Source organism: Argiope bruennichi, chromosome 5 (assembly GCF_947563725.1).
Source record: "Argiope bruennichi chromosome 5, qqArgBrue1.1, whole genome shotgun sequence".
NCBI classification, from domain to species: Eukaryota; Metazoa; Arthropoda; class Arachnida; order Araneae; family Araneidae; genus Argiope; species Argiope bruennichi.
Window position 1 is genome coordinate 122,169,336 of NC_079155.1, and position 21,458 is coordinate 122,190,793.

Sequence of the window (21,458 nt, forward strand, 5' to 3'; positions counted from 1 at the left end):
TACATCGGCGGTAGAGCTGAGGGAAGACAAAATCTTTACCACTTGTATGAGAGTGAGGCAAACACAGCCGCGTTGTCTGCGACTCGAGTATGCGACAGATACCTCTTGCATCCAAAACATACTCCGAGAAATAATCACATTTTTAAAAAAGCATCGATTATTCTTGCTTAATGTTTCGCTGAAAGAGTACAAAGTTTACAAACATGGCGGATCTGATGAGTGCGACAATTACCAGCAACAACGAGAGGGTGAAACGGCCGATGAATGCTTTCATGGTGTGGTCTCGGGGTCAAAGGCGAAAGATGGCTCAAGACAATCCAAAAATGCACAATTCGGAAATCAGCAAAAGACTCGGAGCAGAGTGGAAACAACTGACAGAGCCAGAGAAACGACCGTTCATCGACGAGGCCAAACGACTAAGGGCTCTCCACATGAAAGAACACCCCGACTACAAGTACCGACCGAGGAGGAAACCAAAATCATCCACAGCCAAAAAAGAAGTCAGTTTATATTTCACTCCTACACTGGACTCCTTAAGGTACCCCTTTGAAAGCGAAAAGGCAGCCACAGCAAGGACTTATCCTCTGCCTATACCACCCCCAGGTCCGTTCTACAGCTCAACACTCGGGGATCACCTGAAAAAAACTGAGTTTTCTACAGGTTGCAGTTCTTATTTGGCATCCAGTCCTTCCCTGTACACATCGACGGCAGCCAACAATTTCCTATCGTATTCCAGGACATTCGGCAGCCCCTACGGATTCTGTGGCTATCCTCCCACCTATCTGCCAGCTTCATCCCAGGACTTGAGGAACTCCCTCAACAGTTACGGTTACTTCCTTCTGAAGCCGGAAGACAGAGGGTATCACTCCTCCCCTCCTAGACTGTCCCCCCAGTCTCTTCTGTAAACACGTTGAGAAGGTGAGAGAATGATTTTTATTACCTTTTAAACTGTGTTGTGGCTCACTTTCGAATCGAATGACGGCCTGTGAGAATATCTCAGCTCCAATGTAAATATTATGAAGTATCTACTTTTATTCATTTCTTAGAATAGATTTTTACATGCAATGAAAACAAAAGTTATTCAGTTGTAATTCAATGGAATTATGATATAGTTATCTCAAGATTGTATCATTGTGCAAGCTTGTTTTCATTTTTGATATTTTATGTTCAAATTTTTAGAGCTCTTGTTCTACTTGAATGACAAACATCCAATTAAAGATATATTTATACTTTAAGTTTTCTTTTTCTATAATCTAGTAGATTTGAAAATAATATTAAAGCAAGATCAGTTATTTTTATGGTTCTAATTTTGCAAATGAAATAAAATGTTACATTTTTCCACCTCTTTTTGTCAAAAATAATATGAATTGATAATTTTCACGGTTTATTTACATCTTTCGCAATGAAAATTCATAAAGATAGTTCTTGAAGAGCAGTCATTAATTGTAAATATTGAAAAAGAGGCAAGTAAGCACATATGTTAAATTAGAAGTATATTTCAGATATGTGTGTGTTTATCGTTTACTACCTTCGCTTGCTTATTTTTTGAAAATAATGCCTAATATCTAGCAAGAAAATAAAACAGGTTTTAAAAATAAGAAAATGCTCAAAACTTCAAAAAGTAATAATTTCACCTAGTGTCATCTTTTGTAGAATGATGAAAGAATTAAATTTTTTTTAATGTCTGTATAATAAATAAATTTAATACTAATTTACTATTTAAATTATTAGAGTTGGTTCAATATTTTTTCATTGCACTGTATAAATGAATATGTACAATGCTAATTAAATTCATTCATTCATATTGTTTTAAAAATCTAGTGTCACACGAATGAATGACTTTTTTTATTTAAGGAATGTTTTATATTTTAAGTGCATTTTAATAAACGCAAATATACAAAATAGCTATGACTATCATATTTTAATTTTTAAGATTACAGTCATTTTCAATCAAGTTTAACGTTAATCGACATATTTTGTGCAATTTTTTTTAAAATTTCATGGCAATTCGATTTCAAAAATGAATTGCTAAAATAATTTTAGAAACGGCGATTTTTTTTTTATTTTTTTTCCAAACTCGATTCTTTTTATTTTTTGTTTGATTAAAATCAAACAAAGATGTAGCACCATAGCAATATAACAATATAATAAATATGTAGCACCATATTATGTTTCTTATTTTTGTTAGATTTTATGTGCTTTTTTTTCTCTCACACTAAAAAGGAGACAAACTTGTGACAAGGGAGATAAAAAAAAAAGTAACTTTGTAACTGAATAACATTGTGACAATTTAAATTTTTGTTCAATAACTTTTTTTCTTTCCATCTTTGTAAAAGAGAGAAAAAGACTGAATGTGACAAGAATAAAAAAAAATAAAAATAAAAAAAAAGAAAAGAAATAGAAACTTTTCTTTCAAACTGAATACCATAATTAAACTAAAACTTTTATTCAATGATTCTTTGCACAATACTGAATAGTTAAAAAATATTTCGTATTCATTTATTTTATTGATGATTTATTGTACATTTGTATATATATATGCATTTTATAATTAAATTATCTCACTATATTATTTATTTTCACTCATTCTTCCTATTTTAATTCATGTTCCTAAAATTGTCTTCGTTTATGTTATAGAACAAAAATATTAGAAACGAAAGCAAATTGTGAGAGGTACTGAGTTTGTTTTGTTATAATTAAACTGCGTCATTGCAAACGTAATCATTTCTAAGAAAAGAAATTAAACAATAATAAATTCTTATTTTAACTGATTCTAATTGAGAAGTGAGTAATACATCACAGCTGGCTGAAAACTTTTTTTCGAGCAAGATTTAAAGAAAAATAGTTTATCATTTTTATATGAAAAATGACGGCTAAATAGTTAATTGTACCTGAAAAATTCTATTCAATTATTGTTTTCAGTCTCACTAGTTAAAATGTGTTTCGAAACTACACTTTAGGAACTACTTAATTAAATTTTTTAACTTTTATCAAGAAAAATTAAACATTTAAAAATGACAAAGCAAATTTTAATTTTTAGTTTCAAGCAATTAAATAAAAACTTTCATTTTCTGAGTGAAATTTCTTTATTAAAGTGTTATGCAGCTTCAAATCACTAAAAAGACATAAATGGTGGTGCAATAATATTAATTTATTGTGTAATGTTTGATTAAATATTGCTTTGAAATATATTTCATAAATTTAAAATTATAGACGCTAAAAAATAATTAAAGCGTAGTTTTTTGAATAATCAGCTTTATAATATCTAACATACGTTCCTCTTTGATATTGAAATTATTTAGATAATAGATTTTCTAATAATTTTTAATTGCAATGACACAGTTTTCTAATAGATTTACAATTTATTGTAATGACACAATTCCCTAATAATTTTACAGTTTTATTGCATATTTTTAATGATTCCTATTTCAGCATATGTCACAAAGAAAGCGTTTGGTTAATATTGGCATCTGTAATATTTAAAGAAAATCTTTTCATAATTTCTCATTATTTCAAAAAAAATCTGTTTCAATTTAATAGTTTCCTGCAAATAAGGGGTTTGGGTTAAGAATTAACGCCAAATTATCAGGATTACATTTTCGCCATTTATCCATTTTTACTTTTGTGTTTGAAATTTTTTTTTTTTTTTTTTTAGAAACTTGAATTTTGGAAATTTATTTATAGCATTTGTTCCAATTTAAACATAAAAAAATACGAATTATAAAATATTTTGTTTTAACATTTCATCAGTAAACAGATGCATATTGAGCAATATACTTTTTCCCTTGAATTATTATATTCAATTGCCATCTTAATTAATTTTGACTGTTCCATTGGTAAATAAGAAAAACTTCTTTATAGATAATTTTTATTAGATACAGAAATGTATCTAATAATAATTATATTTTTAGTCTAATAATAATTCTAATAATATTTTTAGTGGCGTATATTTTCAATGGAGACATGCAGGTAAACGAGCATAGTGTACACTACATAGTGTAACGCTTTTTTTTTTTATTTATTATAATTTCCTTATTCCTTCAAGAAATTATTCAGTTACTTTGCAAATCACCTTGTAGACAGTTTTACTTTTCTATTCTATTGCGTTATCTCATGCGTGATGGTTAGATATACTTCTAAGATGAGGAAAGAAAACTTGTGTAGGTACTCGAGTGATCAGAAAAGACCACATACTTATGCCTTCCCATGACTTTCCTCCTTCTTTGAAAAAAAAAAACTTATTAAAGAAAGTTATATGGATTTTCTTCATCATTTCGTATAGTCAATATCTACAAATTTGTCGGATATAAAGGAACAAAACTGTACCACAAAAATCACTAAAGAACAAATGCAATAGAACACTTCACGAAAAAAGGTAAATACCAATCGAATCTTGGAAACATAAGTTAGATCAACGTGACCTCTCCTTGTGAGAAAAAAAAAAAAAAACTTCTGCTGTCCCATTTTAAGCATAAAATGCTCCATTGACCTTAATCAACTTATGCAAGTACAAGTAAAAAAAAATAATTAAACAGTGAAATGACGTAATTCATTGTTTCATTTTTTACTAGTAATTTTAATTTAATGCAATTATTTAGCAAATTTTAATGGAAAAGTTTAGAGATCAATGAATTCTTTGTATCTTATCTCAATATAAGGGAGGGGGGGGGGTCCGACAAAAACACAATGTCTTGATAACCACATATGTAGAAACTTTTTATCTGTTCAATTTTGTATAGAAAACTATGGTTGAAGAAATAATATAATATAAGGTAAAAATCCAATTTTGTTGAAAATAGATCTGATTTGACGTATTATTGAAAATTTGGGGATTTACTTTCTTTCTGATTGTTTGTTTGTTTATTAACCCACAAATTTAGCAATTTGGGTTCTTCTTTATATAATATTTAGAAATTATGGAACAAGCACATCGATTACAATAGAAATAAAATCATCTGAGTTGAGAAAGACCATTTCATCGAATGGAGGCTTCAAATCAAAACCCATTCGATTTTTTCCATTTTCAATTTGTATATGAGATATTGAATATGTAAATTCTAACTGCCAATGATAACGGATATATTACTTACAGTAATTTAACTTTTATCGCAAGATTATGTTAAATAAAATACATTCCAGAAATCACAAAAATTATAAAAATGGTCTAACGTTAGTGATAAAAATAACAGTTTAATGATATGCCGAATACATGGCTTCACAAAAAATAAAATCGCATAATTCACGTAAAAAGTTACACTCTTAAGATGAACAATTTCGTTTTCATTTGTGTAATGTTAGATTGTTTGAGTCAGAATTTAAATTTTTCAAAGATTCAAATAAAATCGTCGTTTTATAATCTTATTGTTATAAAAGTGAATAGAATTTAGAAAAAACAATTGTTATCTTTTCTTGCGCAGAATATTAAGATTGCATAATGTCAAACAGCAAATAACGTTAGTAGTTTTGATTGCAATTATATGGCTGTTTTCCCCCCTCTTAAACGTTTTACGTAAGGAGTATCAAATATAGAAATTCTTGACCCTTTTTAGCGGATTTAGATAATTTAGATAAAATTTTATGATTATATATATATATTGATGATTGCTATACTTTCGCCTTACTTTGTATACGTGAAAGTAAAATCACAAACCTAAAGTAAATCATTTCATTGACTTCACGAAGTGCATTCCTTTGTTTGGAAAATGCAAAGGCTTTGACAAATGTTTTTCCATACTGTTCATTCTCAAGGAACTGCTTACGTCCAAAGATTCGCTTGTTCTTTGCTCTTACATATTTCATATTCCTTTTTATTTTACGGTAGCTGGCATATTTTTTTAAATACTTGACTTATCTCATTTTTCAGACTTTTGTTCCTTTTTACTTACAATTTATGTTTTAATTTTTGACTTTTTCCCTGAGAATTTTGAAAGAACTAACAGCGTTTGTAGAAATCTTGCAGTCGTCAATCAAGCAACATTAAAAGGTCATTTAGGAAAAATTATAAAATTATTTTCTCTATTTAAATGGAAGCATGATTTTATTTATATATTTTAATATTTTCAGTGGTGATGTTCTGGAATTCATTTTATGTTTAATACCATTATTTTTGCCTTATTTTCGTAATTTGGTGCTTCCTTATATTGCACCGTCTTCATTCCCTCTTTCTTTATTTCCCATTTCTGTTATCTTTATTTTCCCCTCTTTCTTTCTTTATCACCAGTTCCTGCTACGCTTTATTATATTATAGTTCTGTTTTCGATTTAATACTTAATTATTTATATATTGAACGATAAATAAGGGTATATTTACATCTTAAACGATGAATAATAGACAATATTTTCCGCTTTTAGATGGGCTTCAGAGCATGAAATCAAACCAATTGTTTTACTTTTCACTAAGAAATAAGTAGCTTCGTAAAAGAAAACAAAAATAAGAACTCTTATTTCTATAACTGTACAGTTTTAAAGGTGAAAACTTTTATCTATCCATTAATAAGCCTATTTTTTTAACATAACTATTTTGCTAAATGCAACATATTTTTGACAAATAAGAATAACAAAAAAACCTTAAAAATAGTTAAATCTATTCAATGAAAATTAAAAATTTCAAACGAGCAGACTTCTTTGAAAGGCTAAAAGCAGTATCTCTTGCATACGCAAATTCGCAGTTTTCGAGGAAGAAATAGTTTTTTTTTTTCCAACAAATAGAAAACACTGATAAAGAAAAATTAAAAGCAAAATCATAGCTTGACTAATAAATGATTCAGGTTTGAAAAATTTCTTATCTTTATTGAAATAATTACTGATAAGCATGTATACAATGTGTTATAATAATTTCATAAATAAATAAAGGGAATGGATGCATCTTTTATTGCAAGCAAATGCTTTTTTTAAAAATTTTAATTTAAATTTAAAATTAATATGAGATTTTAAGATCAGACAATGGTTTTTAAGCCATTTTCCTTTACTGCGTAAACAGATGCGCTTTTACGATGGATTAGGTTACAGAAGTTTCATTACAATTTCGTTTTAAAGTGATGTAAGAACTATTTTGGGACAATCTTGCTAATCAACGATCATATCACTCTTGAGTCAGCATTTTATTTCTAGTCATCTTCCCTTACCAGTGGATAGATTCTCAGATTTAAAATGGTACAGGTCCTCGTATAGAATATTTTTCGAATGTAGAACCGTCTATTTCCTTGCCAACAGTTCACCTAGGGCCCTAATTTAGGAATTGAAAGACAATTCTTCTTAGTTTCGAAAATAGGTTTTTTTAAATTAATTTTTATGCACTAATCATTGGCTTATGTTTGTCAAAAGTATGAAAACATATATGAAAAATCTAAAATAAATAAAAGGAAAAGCATTTGTGCTAATTCATGAAAATTATCCAGGAAAGATATTTTGCCCTCAATCGTATAAGGAGAACTATTTGTCTGAAAAGAACAATTTCTTACTTTTTCCCTGATACTGTTATCTCTCGCAACATAAATTACAACTTTTCTCTTCATTATTTCCTTAACTTTTTTTATTATGAAAGGGATAAAATGCATCACCGTGATTCTGCATACTTTGAATGCATCAGACCTAATTTTGAAAACCATGTATATTTGAATGTCCCTGTCGCCAATATTAGCCAAGAATTTAGAAACATATTAGCCAAGTAAAATGAACGAATAAAAGAAGCTACTTCCTAATGTGTTAAGATTTGTCACCGTGGAAATATATCCAATACCCAATAAAAACGAAGAACAATTTAGGGTTCTCCTTCATTTCTAAGCACCAGAACAGACTTATCTGTTTCGTCGAGTAACTTTTACTAATTGCGAAAATAGAAAAATTTTCCACTCGCGCAAGACGAAACCTTATCACCCCAACCCCTTCGATGTTCAGCGTTATAAAGCTATCTCCAACGTGACGTTAGATAAAAGTTTAGATTGTGCCATCTGAAAGATCAAGACAAAACCTTCAAATAAACGGAATGACTCCATTAAAGCCACAAAATTTCCCGAGCGCCGCAGAATTTACTTTTCCCAAAACAAACTCCAACAAAAAGGCGGGGCGAGCTTTCGTAACGACCCTATAATTTGCTAGAAGAACGAAAAATCATAGTATCATTACGGCCCCCTTTTCTAAAATTACCCTCCCCCTTACCTTCGACAAACTCCGAAATCAGTTCGGGCCCTGTTTTCATTGATTGCAAATCACCTCGCAAAGGGGCTAATGACTGAAGAGATAGAGGGAGGCGACATTTTCAATCTGTGCTCCTTTGGTGCGTATTTTTTTGAGGGGAGCCATTTCTGCAGTGTTTAATGGGCTTTATCTCCACTTTGAGTAATGACTGGCGATTAAGAGGTGCGCTCAAATTATCGGTATCTTCGCTGCGTGTGTCTAGGGGGATGGCTCATTATGAGTGAGAATTCACGTTGAAGCTAACGAAGGCTTCCCGTCTCCGCACCCCTCTAAGTAGATTTTTTTTTCAATGGTTCGTTCGGAAGCTAGATGAAATCGAGCAATCCTATCATTCACATATTTATAGGAAGTTGGACCTTTAGATTGTAAACTCAATCATTTCGGAAAAATTATTATTTATTTTTTTTAATTTAATCATTTGATTTTCTTAATCATAGCCAAGTGCTTTGAAGCTTTATGTTTAATGTTCTGTGATGCCACGTTTCTAAAATTTACGAGTTTAGGCATCCTGGTATCGCCTATGAGTTTTCTATTGCGACGCAAATTTAGTCATTTGAATCGAATTTAGTAATGAAGTTTACAAGAAAAATTGTTTTGTTATGCAGGGAAATTAGGACAGTCCCAACTTCTTTAATTTGAATTTTTTGGTACTTCAAAAAATTTTCTGATTTTTTGAATTTTGTATTAGTATTAATTTAAAATATCGTCGATATTTTCAATTTATTTTGGAGGAATTTGGAAATCAGAAGCAGAAATTGCAAGAAAAGTCTACTTTTTTTTTTTTTTTTTTTTTGTATTTATTAAATATGTAAGCATTTTGCACATACAGAGATCAAGGATAAATAACATTTTAAGGTCTTTTGTATATTTGAGAATTTAATGGTTGTGCAATATATCCTATCGAGAAAATATGTTTCTTGAACCCTTTAGACGCATGCAATGTTTATTTTAAACTTTTATAGAGCAATTATTACATTCAAACGGCGTATTCTGTTCACATGTTAAAATTATTCATTTGTTCATTAAAATTATTACTTTTTAAAGTGATTTATTGCATATTTAATTATGATTATCATTGTTTTATTAATTTCAATAATTTATTATTTATTTATCAGTAAGCATTATTTATGTAAATCGTTAAACATCAAGATTACATCTACTGTAATTTTTAATTTAACAATTATCGTTTCCTTTAGCTGAATTCACCTTTTTTTTTTTAATTCCAATTTCTGTATAAATCGACTTTGTATTGTGGTCCCGTCAGCTTCCATGGTAGGCTCTCTTGTATTCCTCTAAGTTACACTTCCCTATGAGAAGAAAATGCCCTTCCAATGATTGAAGATTATTATTAGAACATAAATACATTATATATTTATTATTAGAAATGCCCCATACAGCTAATACAGACAATCATACATTAGTAATCCTGTCAGCTTCCTTTACAGATTCTTTATAGTATTCTTCATTTCGACTATGCTGCTAGATGAAGCCTCACCAATGTTTGAAAAACTGCTTAACATATTTATTATTAGAGATGCGCTACGGCGTTGAGTGGCGCTAACATAAAGCAGTCAACATACATGATTATCAATTACATTGAAGGTGATTTATTATTGACTAACTGCAAATTTACTGTTAATGAGCCCATTAAAATAAGAAATAGTTTTTATTATCACTGATTTTTCAAATTTTGATTCTCAGTAGGAATCATAAGAATAAAAAACTTTATGTTTTATATTACTAAAATTTTGTGACATCAAGATTTTAGCAGAGTAATTTCCAGCCTCCCAATGCTGTGTTTGAAGCATGAACTAAAGGATAGGGCATAACTGTTTTAGATTGGAGCACATTTTTAAACTGTAAATTTTTGAAAAGACAAAATCTGTTTATCGAAGGAACTGAATGAGAATTTAAACTAAAACTGACGAAGATTCCTCTTTCTAATTTAAGTCCTCCCTGTAAATCTTAGAGAAGATTCGCATCTGAAAGAAATCAGCGCAGCTTACTTCTTTTTTCTATGTATCCCTTGTTAATATGTCAAAATTTCTTAGCAAATTCTCGTTTTCTTTTTCTTTTTTTTTCTAGAAACTATTTAAGTATATAACTTCTTACAACCCAGGGCACCATTTTCTATATCTCACACTGATATAAACCTTTTTAGTACAAGTCTGCTTCTTTGCCAAACGGAACTTTTCCATTTCATTCGTAATTATAGAGTCAAAAACTGAATTTTGTTAAAATGATATAATATTTTATAGGAGAATTCAATCGGAATCATATATGGTACTAATAGACCAAGTTAAATTTTTAAGAAATAATTCTGTGAAAACAAATTTATACAGGTACACGGGTTGAGCTTGACAACAGGTAGTATATTACCTGTTGTCAAGTACAATAAAATAACATTGTTTCAAAATTCAAACAACTTTAGAGTTCTGAACTTTTAAAAAATTCTATTAGAAGCGGAACACAAATTAACTTTAATATTTTGCGACAGTGCTGTTAGGATTACTTCACATTGTTTATTCGATTTGTTGAGTCTGTTCCATTTTGTTTCATTGTGTAAAATTCTGTTAAATAAAAGCTAAAAATATAAAAAGTTGCAAGCATAATTTAAGTTCAAATTCTTCATATTTGTTAAGAGATTGGATGCTCTTGTTAATAATTCTCCGATATGTCCTTTTTACCGACGCGTTTTATAAAAAAACACGTGTATGAATATATATAATCTTTGGGGTTGATATAATTTCAATCATTAATGTAATTAATATTGCATTTATTAATTATAATTCTTAAATACAATCGGCAATTTAATATTATGAATCTTAGAATGTTCTCAATTCTCGCTGGTAAACGTTTGTGCGAAATTTAGTCACTTAATTACATTTCGAATGAAAATCTTACTTTATTTCTTTCATTCACGTGTGATTAAATACAATATTTAATATAAGAATCATTATATGTAATAATTATACTTATAAGTAATTATTATAAGTCCAAGTCTCCAGAACTGTCTATTCTGGGTGCAAAATTTCTTTAAAGGATATACAAATCCTGTAGGTCACTTATCCATTATCGTTAGCATTTATATCATTTGAGTAGTGGAATATATGGCATTAAAGCTTTTTCAGTTTTTTTTTTAGCAGTTTTTGCTTCCCTTTCTTTTGTTTAAATTTTTGTGTAATGCAATTCTCTCTCTCTCTCTTTTTTTTTTTTACCTAATATGTTTTGTTCCTATCGAATTTCACACATTTCAAAGTTTTGAATACTGATAAATGTAATTTTACTAGTTTTTTTCTGCAACCAGGTTTTCGTCCATTATGTATGCATCTAAAATTTGACAGAGCCAAAAGACACATTCTCTCAGCTTTAAACATTGAACCGACTTCGCCAATTTTTATTTCATATGAAATTAATGCCACTAATAAACGTGTGAAAGTCAAATGAATTTCATATCAAATCAGTGGTCTCATTTTCTAGCCCCAGTCCGTTTCTGAGAGATTTTTCAAAAGTATTATTTCACTGTACACTATCTAAAGAGACAGAGTTCGCTATTCATAAACATAGAATAAAATATCGAATATATCGATTTCGCCAATTTTTGTTTCGTATGAAAATTTACGACTTCTTGATGCACCAACATGAGTCGTCTGCTCCTTCCTTCCAATATAATAGGCGATCATTTAGGACAGAAATATTACAGAATATAATGTATATGATATTATAGATTAGAATCATATTTAATATTATAGAATATTAAAATCGCAAAACATAGAAAATCCTTAACCTCTAAAATGGACCGATTTGTCCCAATTAATTTTGCCATTTCACAAGCATAACTAATCAATCTGAATGCTTATTATTATGATCACTATAAATAATCACACATTTTAAATATAAGTTTTTCTATTTTTTTATAAGATATATTTTATCAAAATTACTCAAGAGAACTGGAGAAATTTGTACATTAAAGAAATTTTCAATTTTAGCCTAATAAAACAGGGGTCATATCACTGATTACAGAAAGGCCTAATTTGCATAAATTTGGAAAGTCTGAAGTTTATAAATTTTTTCAACAAGAAAACTAGTAGGAGCTCGCTATTGTAGAATTTTTTGCCTTTCTCCCGAAACATATTTTCTACAAATTTCAGTAACCAAAGAACACATTCTGTCCATTACAATCGTATAAAATCTTATGCAATAATATTGAGAAATACTTTGCGTCTGTTAAATCAATTAAATTTTTTTTCTGCATTATAATATAAATTTTAGATGTTATTTATCATGCAAAAAGTCATGTATTTTTTTAGATTTTCAACACGACATTCAGTATTTTTTTGTAATTTTTATTGTTAGGATATTTAAATGAAAATCAGTTCATTGCAATTATTATACCTATGCTCATATATCGTGCTTTGATGTGATTTTACTCAATATTTTTTGAGAGATTTGTGATTATAAACTTGAAAATTATCGCACCATAACATGTATTCAATTTGCCATTAAAAGCAAATACTTTTTTAATGTTTTGTAAATGAAATAAATCATTTATCTTTAATGTCCTAAATTTTCTATCAGATATAACACATGCGAAAATATTCCCTTTATCCACAACTGAAAGTTCGATAAATTTCGTTGGTTCCAATTCCCCTTATATGATGACTATATTACAATTATTAATCTGGCTACCGCTAGTATTACTAAGATTATTTAGTCATACCGCTAAATATTAACCTTAATGAGCTATATATCTTATCACAACAAATTTAAAAGTATAACGGCAATAACATAAATAAAATACGGCAAAAGACATAACGGCAAAACACAATAACGATGGAACATTCTGATTACTTAGCAATATTTCGAATTGAAAAATTGGTGAAATTTCTCAATTTTTGCGATTGAGGATAATGTTAAAGTTATATTATGCAATATCTCTCAAAATGGTGAGAAAAGGGATAAGCTACCACTGAAGAAGTATCAAGGAGTCATCAGCATTCATATGAAACAAAAAAATTTGTAGTCGCTGTGATGATTGTGTGACTATGAACTCTGAAGAATCCTTTCCTTTACAGAGAATTTATAACGAATAGATGTGTTTTAGAGTTTTCTTAAAATTGGTGAAAGATGAGGCACACGCAACTTTTGATGATATATCTAAGGGTCGTGAGTTTTTCTAAAACATTTGGAAATCGATACAGTGGAATTGGGGTCACCGAATTTTGTCGATTGATTTCCAAATAGAGAATGTGCAGTGAAGATTTTTTTTTTCTCCCAAAAATGGAGGGTCATGGAATACAAGTGATCCCTCATGACTTATTTTGAGATCATTGGTTTTTATATGAAATTAAAATGATCGAAATCATTTCAGCGGTTTTGAATTGGATTTCACGAATTTTCTTTATTTTTAATATATAGATTCCATTATGCTGTTTGTTTAACAGTTTTGTAGACAAGGCAGGCCCGAAAAAAAGCCGAGTCCAGTAAAAAATTTATCACGCAGGCCTTTTAAAGAACAATAACAAAATTAAAAAGCAATTACGAATAGCCAAATACTATTTTAAATGCTAAATATTTTCTCCTTAATAGTTCATACGCTGATAAAAAAAAATGTTTTAAAGCAAAACAGAAATTGTTATTTATATATTTATACTATAAATTAAAAATTGTCATTAAACCAAAACAAAACATACAATAATAATTAAGTAATAAAAAATTGTGTTTTTGAATTATATCAAATGCGATATTTATGCTCTCATAACTTAGTTTCTTGATCTATTTCAATTTAGTGAATGAAATTGTGTTAGTGGAAAATCATTCTTAATTAAAATTATATCCTGTATTATTCGTTAACTTTAGAAAAATGATATTTATTGCAATATTTTGATGCGAGCTCTTTCCAAAAACAATTTGCTCTTAAGTTACATTGCACAATCTGTTGTCATTTGTGTCAATTTTGAGTAATTCTTATTCAATTTTTTTTTTTTATTTTTATACTTAAAATTAAACGAGAGATAACTTGGAAAAATAATGAATTAGGTATTAATTAAATGAGTAATTAGTAATTAGTTTTGTTTAGGACTTTCAGAACAGGTTGATAGTTTTCTTCATTGTTATTAACATCTTCTGACTTCCAGCCGACCGGCTTATTTTATGTCTTTACTCAGTATTCGGTCGCTAGACAATATGCACTTATAAAGAAGAGGTCGCATTATTTGGAATCGTCTTCAAAATTAAACATAGTATATTAATTTCCATTGTATTAAATATTTGTAGTATAAGAATGGCCACTAATATGCAAAAACTAAAATGCGATTTGTGGAATTATTTTTATGAGAAAGTGATACATGGCTACAATAGGTAATATAAGTTGGTAATATATTAGTAATTGGTAGTAATATTGATAATATATATGTTGCCATCATCTTTACGCTCCCGATATTTAATCGAATTGATGTCAGGATACTATGTTTAATTTTTGTAATGGCAACTTATATTGCGATTACTTAAATGCTGTTTTGAGAATCATTTTTATGAGAAAGTGCAACATGACTACAAGTGGTGAACAAATTTTCACATTTAGATATTATCAAATAAATATTTTATTGAAAAAATGATAGAATACTTTAGAATAAATATCAAAGAAGATCTTGTACTTTCAGAGAGAAAGCTTAATGGGAGGCAGTTAACAAAAATAATTATATTAAAATATTTAAAGATAAAGTTGGAGGATTTCAACTTTACTGTTTTCTAATTAGTTTTTAATAATTTGATAATTAAAAATATAATTACGATATTAATTAGAAGGTCAATTTTAATAAAACAATTAGAGCTTCCAGCTAATTAAATTTACTCAAAAAATTCAGAATTAGCTTTTCAAGCTCTTTTTTCAAATTGCATATTCCTTATATTTATTTTACAAATTTAACCAATTTCTGATCCAGTTTTTTAAAAATTTTGCTAGGTAAAGAATTATCAGAATTTTATATAAAAGTTTTTTTTTCTCTTTCTTTGTATGGTAATAAATTCTAAGCATATATTTCTTAATATGACTATAAAATGGCTTATACATAATTCATGGTATTCTTAAAATGTTAAATAATCAAGAAGAAATAAATATTCTATTTCTTATATTTACAATAAATAACTTTAAATTTAAATCTAAAGATAAGTGAATGAAAAGTAGGGAAAGATTAGATAAACTATTTTCCTTATCAATCAAAATATTTCAATCCTTTATTTAAAATTTAAATTCTCTATTGAGTACATATTAAGCAATATTTTGTTTTCATGCTCTCAACTGAGAGCACAATTTTCATTAGATGACATTTTTATTTTTCAATTTTATATATGCCACATAGTGAATGTGAAATTAATTAATAAGGGATAGCAACTTTTTTTTACTTTTACAATATATGTCATATATGTGGGTATTTACGCAGAAATAATAAAGAATGTTAAAAATTCATTATAATAAGCAATAATGTTTATATAAAATACACAGTAGAGCTTATACAACTAACTTTATTATAAAGAAAATCTTGGCTATAAAGCAAATGCATTACAAAAAAACTTACTTGGCTTAATTCAATTAATACAAATACATTGAACTTGACAACAGAACATAATTAGGAAAAATTAAACCTAGCGCTGCTCCACTTATTAAAGGAGCTCATCAACAAGAGAGAAATGCCCCACCCCCTTTTTTTTCACAAAATTCATATCTTTCTATTGTGAATATCTCAAATATATATTGAATATATTACATGATACAGTTGTCATATAAGATATCCATTGGATTAATTGTTGTCGTATTCTACATTGTAAAATTTAGGTTCACGGTTAATTAATTACAGTATTAAGTAATAAGTTGATAATACAGATATCATAATAAAAATTCCTGATGCTCTGTCCAGAGTTCACGTTAGATTGCTGTAGAATATAAGAGTTAATATAAACAAACCTGAATAGGTCCATGTTAGATGTGCTTCAAAATTTTCCTGGCCGATAAATTAATTCAAACATGTGCATTGTTATCATTTGAAGTAGTATGCCAATCTCCAAGCGCTTTCTTTGTACATTAGAATTCTAAGTGTTCCTAATTTATTAGATTATTTTCTAAAAACGTGTTCCTAAATATTCCTGATCGATAAACTTACTCAGGTTATTGAATGCCAAACAGGTGGTTAGAACATTTCTGGTCATTTATTTTCCTTTCTTTTATTTTATACGTATATTGTTTTTAAGGTACAAATTGACTAATATTTATATAATAATTTTTTAACTTCTATTGTACATATGCAACAATGTAGTATCAGTTGTTGTTTTGTTATCCTTTTTTTTTTTGTTATTTGATATAGTTATTATGTAATAAAATATTGTATAAAATAGATGTGTGTTTCATTTTTTATTATATTTCCATACTTTGTTCATTATTTTAAAATTTTGTGTACATCAGAAATATACATATTTCAGGTTGGTATGAGTTTTGTATCTGCAGTTGATATTAGAAATAATAAAATTATAGTATTAATAAAAACTAAATTAAAATTGTATTTTTCATTTTACAAAATAACATTCAGTTCAATTAATAATTAATATTCAATTCAATTCAATTAATATTCAATTCTTTTATCAAAAATATTTTAATTATTTTTGCATATTTTTTTAGAATGCATTTTTTTCCATTGCAAAATGGAAAATAAATATTTAAATGAAAAATGTAACATATATCTAGCATTACTTTTTCACTATGCAAGATTCTATTTAGCAAAGGATTACGGTAACTGTATTATAAGACATAATTTTTCACCTTAATCTTTCCAACGATCTCGATAATGAAATTTCATCACAGGAATTTACATAAAGTAAAATACAAATAATAACAGAGGCATAGTTTGCCTATTTTTTGTGCTTAAAATTAATGAAACATTATTTATATTATAATTATTCCTAAAGAATTAAAAATACTTTTGTCTCCAGCGAAGAGGCGGAAGGGTTTAAAGATTTGAAAGATTTTTCGTTTTTCAATTATAAGTTGTAAATCGTATAGTAAGTCTAAAAAATAATATTTATGATTATAAACACATCTAAAAGAATACATGATCAAAAGGCAGCGAATGAATTTAATACGAGTAAAAACACTCTTTGAGTTAGTTCCTAATAATACAAATACTTACATTTTCTACATAAAATACACTTAAATTGACATCGATTGCAGTTTTTATACATTTAGGACTTTACCTTAAGTGGGATTAGTTTTGCTTTGACTCACTGTAAATGTATTCGTTTTCCCTAAAATTCTAGATAACAAAATAAATATATATGTGTAATATTTTTAAAGATGATTTGTGATTGTCATTTGTCAGTTTTTCACTAAACTGGTTAAAATTTAAAACTGGAAAATGATGCAAAATGAGGGCTGAGGCCTGAATTTCAAAAATGAATTTGTTGTATTAAATATCAACTATACAGTAATAAAAATCCATATCAAATGTTCTTTTTTTTTTTTTTTGCTTCATTAATTAATGCCTTAACATTAACCATTTCTGCTTCATAACTTCATTCACTTACTTATAGTAATAGTTTCTACAATAAGCCTAAACATCAACACTCTTGATTATAATTACCTTCCAAAAAATACATACTAATCCAATGAAATTAACCAATATAATTAAAATAGTTTTTCGAAACTTTTTTTTATTAGTGCGCAACATATTCTTTTTTATTTTAATTTTTTTTTTTTTTTTTGCCTTTAAACTTTTAATTCATCGTTCATTATTATAAATATTATGGACACGTGAAAACACATTTTTCCGTTAGCATTGTATCTAAATATAATTTTATCTATCTCTTAACTGATAATTAAATTCTGAAAATATTATAAAAGTACAAGTGACCAAGAAAACAAACAAGTGAATAATATTTCAGAGCTCCAAAACACAAGAAAACATGTGAAAAATCAATTACTTTTTTTACAAATATTTATAAGAAAAATTAAATAAAAGTTTATAAAAGCAGTAAAGTCAAGTTTTTGGTTTAAAAATAAACTCTCTTAGATCAAAAGTTAAATCTCATTTGCATCATCAATTACTTTTTTGAATACTAGATTGCATTAGAAACTTATAAATATTACTTCTGCGATGAAATTTAAATCTTCATGCACTCATAATTTTTTTTAAAATTGTATCTTCTTTCTTTATTACTTCGACTGATAAAATTTAAAAGTTATAATTTATGGAGAATTCTGCATTAAAATGAAACTTTATATAGTTCATAATGTTTTAAGTTTAGGTTATCAGTAAAGTACAACTTTTTTAAATTACAGTTTATGGAGAATTCTGCATCAGAATGAAACATTACTCCATAATCTTGCATATTTTTTACAAAGCTATTATATATCATACTTCTTTAATTATGGTTTATCTTTATATTTGAGCATACTTTTTTTTTTTTAATTGTATCAAAATTCATGGCAGGTTAATCTAAAACTGGAAACAGAAGTCAAAATGACTTCGAGTTGTTCATTAACTCTGATCATCAAGTGGTAATTTTTGATATTGTTACTTGTTTAAGTTGATCTTTCAGCAGTATGTTAGCAAAAGTATAAGTGCGTACAACAGAGTTATTCTTTTTCAAGTTTTTGTTGTTATTTATAGAGTCATCGACTCCATGTCTCTGAAACTGCTTTTAATTTGAATAATGCAAAAAGAATATTTATAAAATAATATTTTAAAATATTTTATTCTTCATTTTTGTTTCTTAAATTCTATCAGTTATTAACACTAATGTGATTCCGTAATATCTAAACGAAGTAAATACTCATCAAAATATTTTTTAGGTTTTTCTAGCATTTAATATTATAACATTTAACATTTTTAATATTGATATTTTCAATACTTTCGGTAACTACATGATTTTCAGAATGTATTGTGTTTCCAAAATAATTTCCAATACTGTTTACAAAAGACGAATAAGAAAAATAATAGTGGAGTCATTTTGACTCCATCTCTCTGGTCACTTGAGGAAATTCATGTCCCCAGTTACAGATTGAGTTGTTTAAAAGAACTATTGTAACTCAAGATTCACACTATGATATATGGGAGTAAGAATTAGCAAGGTATAAAAATCTAGACTCTAGACCTCTAGATAATGAGAAAAAAACATTTCTATGAATTACGCTTTCTAACTTATCTCTCTAGAAAGCAATAATGTTAATTTCAAAGGCACAAATAAATGCAATTGGGAGATGGAGGTGAGAAGGACTATGCTATATGAAATCCCTTCTTCTGTTATCAATTTTGCACAGAAAAAAACAGAAATTTTATTTTCAATGTAATCAAAATTCATAAATTACACAAAAGGCAATGATGCATTAATTTCTAATGCAAAATAATAATAAAAAATGTCTTGATTGGATTCCATTTGTAAAAAATTATAAGAAAAAAGAAAATTTCACATTCCTCCTCTGATTTTGTAAAGATCAAGAAAATGAGGTTGAAACAGGGTGGAAAAAACAAACCATGGGAATTCTCCAACAAGATGTTATGAATATATGTTTAAAAGTCGTCAGGCGCAATAAATCCCAATTTAGATCCTTACTTCTTAGAAATTGCAGCCATCAAGAAAACTTTCATTATAAAAGTTGTTCTTTATGATGAAGCAAGAGCTGGCCGAGCTATAATTATCTTTCTATATTCTAAAATAAGGGGATGTGCGGAAATGATAATTTAATACCCATCCACCCTCGCCACTATTTCTATTTCTTCGAATTATTATAAAGCCTACTTTGATCGATTAATTGTGTTGATTAGAATCACTCCACTGGTTCGGATTTAATGTGTCTAACTAAAAATCCTGAATTAGCAACTTATATTACATTTCTATTACTATCGTAATACGCTACTTCCCGTTTTTGTTCTAAGTGCCCTTGGGCATCGATGTGTCACGAAATAAAATAAGTAGATTCGAAACGATTATTGAAAAACCATTGGCAATATTGTTATAAAGAATTTAGTTATAAAAATTAAAATTTCTTGAATAAAAAAATTGCAAATGTATACGATCCTTGTCTTATTTGATAAATAGGTATGTTTTATTCGATAAATAAAAACTGTCTTTTCAAAATCTTAAATATAACGTCCAAGCGACGTCTGTGTTAGCACTTTATATCAAGCGTTTCAGCACCCTACTTAAGTGAGGTCGTTATTTCAAGTTAAACGCTTCAGTGCTCGGCATAACAATGATTTATGTGTTGGAGAATTTTCCTTTTTTTAGAACCAGTGTCAAACATAATTATGATCATAACTTTTCACACATCATATCAATTGTCTCTTTTTATAAATATCAATCATAACTGTCATTTTTAAATAAATTCTGAGAAAGTTAAATTCTATATAACAGCGAAGTAAGAAAACAAATATTTCGCATCTAGGTTGCGTTTCTGCCCGCTGGCGCATAGAAATTAATTCGTTATAGAGTAAACTAACGCCCTAAATTGTAGCAAACAACTAATTTTTACTTGTTTTATACTTATTACCAAAAGTATCAACGTGCAAATATTGCGTACTACTCAAAACTGATACATTTTATTTTGAGAATATATGTAAAATCCCCACAATACATTATTCTCTTCGGTATGTTATGATTTGAAGCTATTTATTTCAGTGTTATAAAAAGAAATCTCTATACCTTCTTAAGTATTCGAAAGCATTTCACTTAACTGGAATTTTCAACACTAATTTTTTCCCACTGTATTTTTCTCCCCATAAAATAAGGCTAGCCAAAAAATAGAATCTTATTTTAGACGAATAGAGGTGGATAGAATACAATGGAGAACATCATGACAGATAATTTCGAGTATATATATATATATATATATATATATATATATATATATATATATATATATATATATATATATATATATATATATATATATATATATATATATATATATATATATATATATATTCCCATGGTCTCTTGGCCACCTCGATCTCCCGATTTATCGAGCATAGATTGCTTTTCTGGAAACATCTGATGATTCTTGTTTGTGAGACTCCAATTGAGTTAGCTAAGGGTCTTGTTGCTCGAATATCTATAGCTCTTACACGTGACACAGTAAATATTGCCCTTATCAATGATGCCGCCATTAAACATCTACTATCTTTCTTCCCTATGGATAGTAGATTTCAGATTTTACTTAAATAGTTGTTTGAGAAAAGTTCATTAACGGAGTTTACATTGAAAAAAATTCTTGTT

General features: G+C 27.9%; 1 protein-coding gene across 1 annotated transcript; it reads left to right on the forward strand.

Annotated features, from left to right (window-relative positions):
* The first annotated feature begins 203 nt into the window (after nucleotides 1-203).
* Nucleotides 204-905, forward strand: LOC129968395 (transcription factor sox-3-like). The gene has a single exon (XM_056082252.1). It carries the CDS (start codon nucleotides 204-206, stop codon nucleotides 903-905), a length of 702 nt encoding a protein of 233 aa, XP_055938227.1.
* The last annotated feature ends 20,553 nt before the right edge of the window (nucleotides 906-21,458 follow it).

Coding starts and splice junctions, on each gene's coding strand:
- LOC129968395 (XM_056082252.1), top strand. CDS start 204: ATGGCGGATCTGATGAGTGCGACAATTACCAGCAACAACGAGAGGGTG.